The sequence below is a fragment of the Dreissena polymorpha genome, chromosome 1 (assembly GCF_020536995.1).
Source record: "Dreissena polymorpha isolate Duluth1 chromosome 1, UMN_Dpol_1.0, whole genome shotgun sequence".
Classification (NCBI taxonomy): domain Eukaryota; kingdom Metazoa; phylum Mollusca; class Bivalvia; order Myida; family Dreissenidae; genus Dreissena; species Dreissena polymorpha.
This window is the reverse complement of record NC_068355.1, coordinates 204,813,837-204,820,673: the sequence shown is the minus strand read 5'-3', so window position 1 is coordinate 204,820,673 and position 6,837 is coordinate 204,813,837. Positions and strand designations below refer to the sequence as shown.

Below are 6,837 nucleotides of genomic sequence, written 5' to 3'. Positions count from 1 at the left end.
ATGTTGAAGTACAAAGAGTGTCCTCTTTTACGGCAGTAAAACGTCCAGTTATTAAGAAGAGAAATGAAGATAAAGGTTTCAAACTATTTTCCGGACCAAGTAAACCAAAACATAATGGATTGACTTAAGACGTGTTGCAATAATTGACGCCATTTAAAAATGGCGTCGATTTAGTAACGCAAGAGTCACGTGATCTGTTGCTGAACTGCATAAAACTACACCCAAGTGTTCACGAAGTATTTTTTCCGGAAGTGACGAAAGATCTCCGAATAACCGACGAAGATTTACGAGGATTTCCGATTCACAGCCTAGCAGTTGCAGTCATATGCGAGGCCATTTCAAAAGGAGATGATCCGTACAAGTTTTACTGTATAATCGAAAAGAATAACTTGGAAAATGTGCTGACTGAATTGTACACTAGTGTACATTGGAAGAAATTGGGTAAATATTGATTTATGCCATTGGTTATTAACAAAAAAAGTATCTACATAATAAATATAATAAGGACAATGCACTAAATAAATGATGCAATTTCACAAACCTTCAGTCGGATATCGTTGACCTTCTATTTCATGTTGATTGAAAAGAAAAAGTAAATGAAAAAGTAAAACATAACTATAATATTTAACTTCATTTTGCACTGTTTTGATAATTGAAGATGCATTAAGTTCAGGAGAATGATATACCGATTAAATTTTAATATACACATTAAATAGTTATTTGATCGATTACCTTTCTATGGCCATTCCTCTCCTGCCTCTGATTCCAGCAGGGCAGTTATTACTTACTGGCGATCGATTGGTCATTGTCGGCTCGGGTATTACTTACATGTATCCCGGGTACGGTAAATATACTTTATCGTACCCGGTCGATATTAGACAGTACCCGAGTTGTATGTCCGTCCTAAGTCCGATGTCGTAAAATGCGCTACCGATTATCTTAAACAAACTTATCTTAAAAAAAACTGCATCAACAGGCTTTTGAGTATGAGTTTCGATAATATAGAGGCCATTTAACAGAAAATTGACATAAATGTGAGTATAATTAATTTAAAAAAATAGCCGACAACGACCGATTTAGAGTTAAATTGCCCTGGTACCTTTTAGTATATTTACCGTACCCGGGGTACATGTAGGTATACTTAAGAGTACCCGGGAAACATGTAAGTAGTACCCGAGCCGACAATGACCAATCGAGACTTACTGGCATCACTAAGTATTCTAGCATTGGAAAACCAGGTATTCGAGGAAAAGAGTGAGCTGAACGCCGTAATATTACTACTGTCGAAACCTCGAAAGTCCGACCGGACTTGTTATTTGTTGTTGTTGTTTTCTCCAGGGTTCTCCATGTACTGCGCTCTGTACCCGTCCGTAGTGAGAGACGCACGGACGAACATCAGTTTGCAAGACTTCATTGACGATGATGGGTAAGCTTTTTCTCTGTCTTTTTAAATAATGTTTAATTATGTAAATTCGTTGGCAAGAAATTTCGTGGATTTCTTATGTTGGAATAGTAAGAAATATGCCTCGAATGTTTGCCGTTTTGTCGACCATGTGGGAATTTATAAAAAAAAAACGACGAACTACTTTCAGGCCGGAGTGGGCGGACCGTATTATTGAGCGCATGACGGAGCCCTCTTGGACGATGGGATGGGTGCAAAAAATGGTCCGCGGTCATGTGACAGAGGAGGAATACAACATGGCGATGAACACACTGTTCGTCAAATTGCACATGTTGGACCCGCAGCCTGTCATTCCGACCTTTCATCTGCTGAATCACATCCGAGGTACGTAATGGAAATAATTAAATATACACATATTTAGGTGTTGTCCTTATTTGCATATAGGTACATGTTGGCAACATATCTATAGAACATAGTTGTGTTAATAGCATATCCACAGGTACGCTGTGGTGTTAATTATATATGAGCCGCGCTCTGCGAAAATGGGGATTATGCATGTGGGTCCCAGATTAGCCTGGGCAGTCCGCACAGGCTAACCAGGGAAGAAACTTCCGTTAAAACTTGATTTTTGCTACGAAGAGACTTTTGTAAAACAAAAAAAATATCATAAAAGCGGAAAGTGTCGTCCCTGATTAGCCTGTGCGGACTGCAAAGTCTAATCAGAGACGACACTTTACGCATATGCATTAAACCCCTTTTTCACAGAGCACGGCCCATATCCATAGATACGTGTTGGCATAAATTATTTATCACCTTATAATCACATTCAAACATTGGTGCAAATAAAGTATAGACAAAATAGACAGGTTTCCCGTTTGTTTGACGATTATAAATCATTTTCCGTATTCATTGGTTTGAACTATCGAAAAACTGTGTTTTCGCTTTTTCTACAACATTCTCCTTTTTGTATCGAGTTATTAATACTTTGTTTGATTGATGGCTTGTTACGTTGCATTTGGCTATAATAAGGTACATGTATATAATAAATATATAAGTGTATGATTGTGACAGCGGGACTGTCGCACAACCAATTCATGAGACACAACCCACCGAAACATGCAATAGCTTACTGATTAAATAAACTTAATTTAGTAATACACATTTCGCAAGGTATATAAAGTGACTTAATAAAATAACGTATATTTTGTAAGCAAAGAGTTTGTGTCTTCATTTCAGCTCTCCCGGAATGCAACCTAGAGCTGGCCACCCGGGACTACCTCGGAGACCCACTGGACGCTGCGGCACTCAGCGCGCATGCGCGGACGGCCGTAACAAAGGAGACCATGCCTAGCAACGGCACGTCGCGCATGAGCCTCGACAAAATCGAAGTTTTTAACGGCTTTGACGTCGAGGAGTTTATAATGACGGAAGCACGTAACGTCGGCGTCTGGAACGGGCGACGTCCCGACAATAAAAGAACTAGTGACCTCCAGGATAGATGCAGCGTCATGTAATCTCGTGATCACATTTGGCCGTTTCCGGTTCTCGTCGAAAAAAATGCGCACGCATCCAGATGTCGGAAAAAGCTCGCAAACCCTTTGTAATAAGCATCAATTGTTCGTCTGTGACAACGAAATGAACAAACGCATGCGTTAGTTGTGACGATGTTACAAATACGTTTCGTTGACTCGGACCTTCTATCTAATGACGTCGAGGTCTGGGCGGATTTATACAATAACACATGTGTTTTGATTTTGTGGGAGAAAATCTCCAGTGTGCTTCCATATTGAATGTAATTTTGTTCATTCGACTTATTTTGTACCAAAATCATCATATGTGTCTTCTGTGAATGTTTTAATTGTTAAGCGTACATTTTGGGTGTGAACAAATGCGAATAATACGGTATCGATGCATAAGTTATGCTGTTCACACATTTTTGAATGTATGACAAGTATTGATAAACATTTCGTGTGTAATACGTAACGATTTAATATCATACATCGCTGACGAGCGATATTTACACGCGTTCGCTTGAACGCTTGTTAATTATGGTAGATCTAATAAAGCTTATCAGGGACGACATGTTCCGCCCAAACTGGATTCTCGCTAAGAAGAGACTTTCTTTAGACGAAAAATACCATAAAAGCGGAGACTGTCGTCCCTGATTAGCATGTGAACATGCATTAAACCCAGTTTTCCCAAAACGCTGCTCTTATTATTCTTTTTATCGCATAATGTTCAAAGTTGTGCCTTTTAATATGTTATTATTATTAATGGTTGCTAAATATGTTAATATTTGAATATATAATTTAATATGTGGAATATGTAAATATTTGTATATGTGTGACATAAAATAACATTTAAATATGTTTGAATATGTTATATGTAATACAAAAAGTTGTTGCGATGAATTCATATTTTATTTACGTTTAAAATTAAAATAACACAATCTAATATTTATATAAAATAAACAAAACTGAATTGGTACAAAAGCTTGTTCTTGTTTTTATTCCAAATCGCACGAAACAGCGTCTACGTTGCATGTTATGATCACCTAAAGTCTATCTTTAGTTGTGTAAACTATTTCAAAATGTTCAAAGCTGCAGCCTAATGATGGATACTTATACATTTAATTGAAACCATCGATTTAGTCAAGACAACGTATAATGGTATGCTGGATTCGCAATATTCGTGTGTGTTTATGTCTGTTTTACTTCCTGTCCTTGCCCGTCCGTCTTCCTGTCTGTCTGTCTGACCGTCTGTGTGTCCGTAGACAAACAATTTGCCGATTGCCGATTATAACTCCTACACTATTTAAGGTACACCAATAATACATGCATGCACTTTACCTTAGATGAAAAAAATGCGCATGTGCAATTCTGCATCAGGCTTCGTTAAAACTTGTTCGAAAATTATGCCCCCTGCCCTTCGAACATTGAATTATTGTAACATGATTATTGTACCCTACTTGCTACATATCGTACGGACGGACGAACACAGACAGGAAGAAAAACATACGCGACTAATTTCCCTTGGTAAGCTGGTTTACCAGTTCTAACTGCACTGATGTCCTACTTGATTTGGAGGTATGGGAAGAATTTCCCGAGAACCAACCCCCGGGAGAAAGTTTCGTCCCTACTAAGACGGGTTAGCGCAGTTTGTAGAGTGCTTGGCACCAAATATGAGAGTCGCGAGTCGGTTCCTCGGTCCGGTCTCAGGTCACATTACTATTGCGCGGGCTGGTTATTCAAACCTTTCTACGGCCATCCTCCCCATACTTCTCATTGAAATAAGGCAGCTATTAGTTTAAAACCATGTTTTTAGCTCGATCGCATAGAAAGTCTTAGGCTTATATGAAACGCTCTTGAGTCCGTTGCCTGAGCCAAGCCAGTACTTGCTGTCTATGGGTGAGAACTTAACAACGCTCAAACAGTGGGGATCAAACCCGTGACCTCCCGATCGCTAGGCGGACACAATATCCTTTGCGACACAGCGATCTTTAAACGCCAAGGCCGTTGCTTCTGGCCAATGTATGTTCAGTTAGAACTGCTAAACCAACAAACTAATCAGGGACGACATTTCGCTTTCATGATATTTTCGTTTCAAGAAAGTCTCTTCTTAGCAAAAGTCAAAATTTTGCGGAAAGTGTCGTCAATGATAAGCCTATGAGAACAGCACAGGCTAATCTGGGACGGCACTTTACGCACATGCATTAAACCGCTTTTTCACGGAGCACAGTCTATATGTATGAGTGTATAAAGCATATTAACATATTTAATTTAATTCAATTTTATTTTATTTCATTGATCACATAAGTAATTAAAATAGGTAAACACAATTTATGACTGTCTACGTATTTAAACCATCTGTTCACAGCATTGATGAATGGTTGTTTATGTTTAATGTTTACGATGATTTTAATGTCTTGTCGTGTCAATTATAAACATGCATTGATGCTACTTCTTTTGAATGGATCAGAGATTATCATAATAAGTTTAACCATTAATACACTTTCTATTGCAGTTATTGATTTTCACTTTGAGTGTAAGAAGGCTCCACATTGCTTGTATACAGCATCTATTTGAAAATGAATCAGGTTTTATTTTATGAAATATGAGCGATTTTTAAATGAAAGGTTTAAAGACGTGCGTCAAACGTAAACAAGGAGAAATTTACAAGTTTATGGATAATACAGTGATGTGGGCTTTTCTTATTGATTGATTTTAATTAAATTCTAATATGATTAAAATGCACCGCTGTATAAGTTGTAATAATTTGAACGTTCAACATTAAATGACGTATTAGTAAACAGTTACATTTTGTTTCGCAAATACGCATCTACGTTTATTTTTTAAAATCATCTACGTCTAATGTTTTAAGTCATCAACGTCTAATGTTATAAACTGATTTTCTACATGCGTTGCAATATAGTAGAGAAGTAAACGAGCTTTATACCAAGAAAGATACAGGACTTTTAATTACATAACTTTTATCAATTGATAAACAACGTATCCATCAAATGGAATTATTTCACGAGCAAAAGAACATTCGATAGAGTAATAAGACTTTAAGGGAACAAATATTATAAGGGGGGAGGGACTTAAAGGATTTGTAAACAAGTTCAAAGAACCTAAACATGCAGGTTTTGGAAAGAAGAAGGTTTTTCGGTAGTGTTTTCATTCTGACGACAATTTTATGTGCATGTAATAAGTATAAATTGATATTGTGACGTCAAATTTCATCATTATCATCAACAACACCACCTTAATAATGACATTAATATAGTAACTGTATCGGTACCACTTCCATCATCTTGACAAACACCGACGACATCATCAGCAAACAAATTTTCTTTTAGAACAACAACAACAGCAACAAAAAGAACTACTTTTACATGAAATATCAAAAACAACAACAACTACTACTACTACTACTGCTTCTTTAATTAGGAATAGCTTGTATTCAATGTAAATTGTTTTTATTTGAATTTAAAAACAAATAACTGTGATGATGATGATGATGATGATGATGATGATGATGATGATGATGATGATGATGATGATGATGATGATGATGATGATGATGATGATGATGATGATGATGATTATGATGATGATGGTCATCATCATTTTTACTTAAACTTCCATATAAATTAAGTTGCTGTTGTTCCTGTAACTAAGTGACTACTTCTGTACTCCAACAACTATTGATACAACTTTCATTATTTGTTTATCAAAGCGCTGCGAGGTTTAAAAGCACTTAGTTTTCTCATTCACAGAAGGATGTGGCGACATCGGGACATATAACCCCGGAGCGCACATTGCCAATACCGGAACTGGTATCGGTAGGTCGTTTTAGACATATTTTCCTCCGTTTTATCGTTATTGTTATTTATGCAAAGTGAACTCAATGTAATTGATAACATACACGTAAAC

The 6,837-nt window shown here is 37.0% G+C and overlaps 1 protein-coding gene across 1 annotated transcript; it reads left to right on the top strand.

The window, feature by feature from the left end:
- The first annotated feature begins 153 nt into the window (after positions 1-153).
- Positions 154-3,786, top strand: LOC127864713 (uncharacterized). The gene is made up of 4 exons (XM_052404607.1): positions 154-441; positions 1,339-1,426; positions 1,593-1,786; positions 2,639-3,786. The coding sequence occupies exons 2-4, from the start codon at positions 1,347-1,349 to the stop codon at positions 2,914-2,916; spliced, it is 552 nt and encodes a 183-aa protein (XP_052260567.1). The 5' UTR covers positions 154-441; positions 1,339-1,346; the 3' UTR covers positions 2,917-3,786.
- The last annotated feature ends 3,051 nt before the right edge of the window (positions 3,787-6,837 follow it).

Coding starts and splice junctions, on each gene's coding strand:
- LOC127864713 (XM_052404607.1), top strand. CDS start 1,347: ATGTACTGCGCTCTGTACCCGTCCGTAGTGAGAGACGCACGGACGAAC. Junction 1,427..1,592: donor GACTTCATTGACGATGATGG/GTAAGCTTTTTC, acceptor AACTACTTTCAG/GCCGGAGTGGGCGGACCGTA. Junction 1,787..2,638: donor TCTGCTGAATCACATCCGAG/GTACGTAATGGA, acceptor TCTTCATTTCAG/CTCTCCCGGAATGCAACCTA.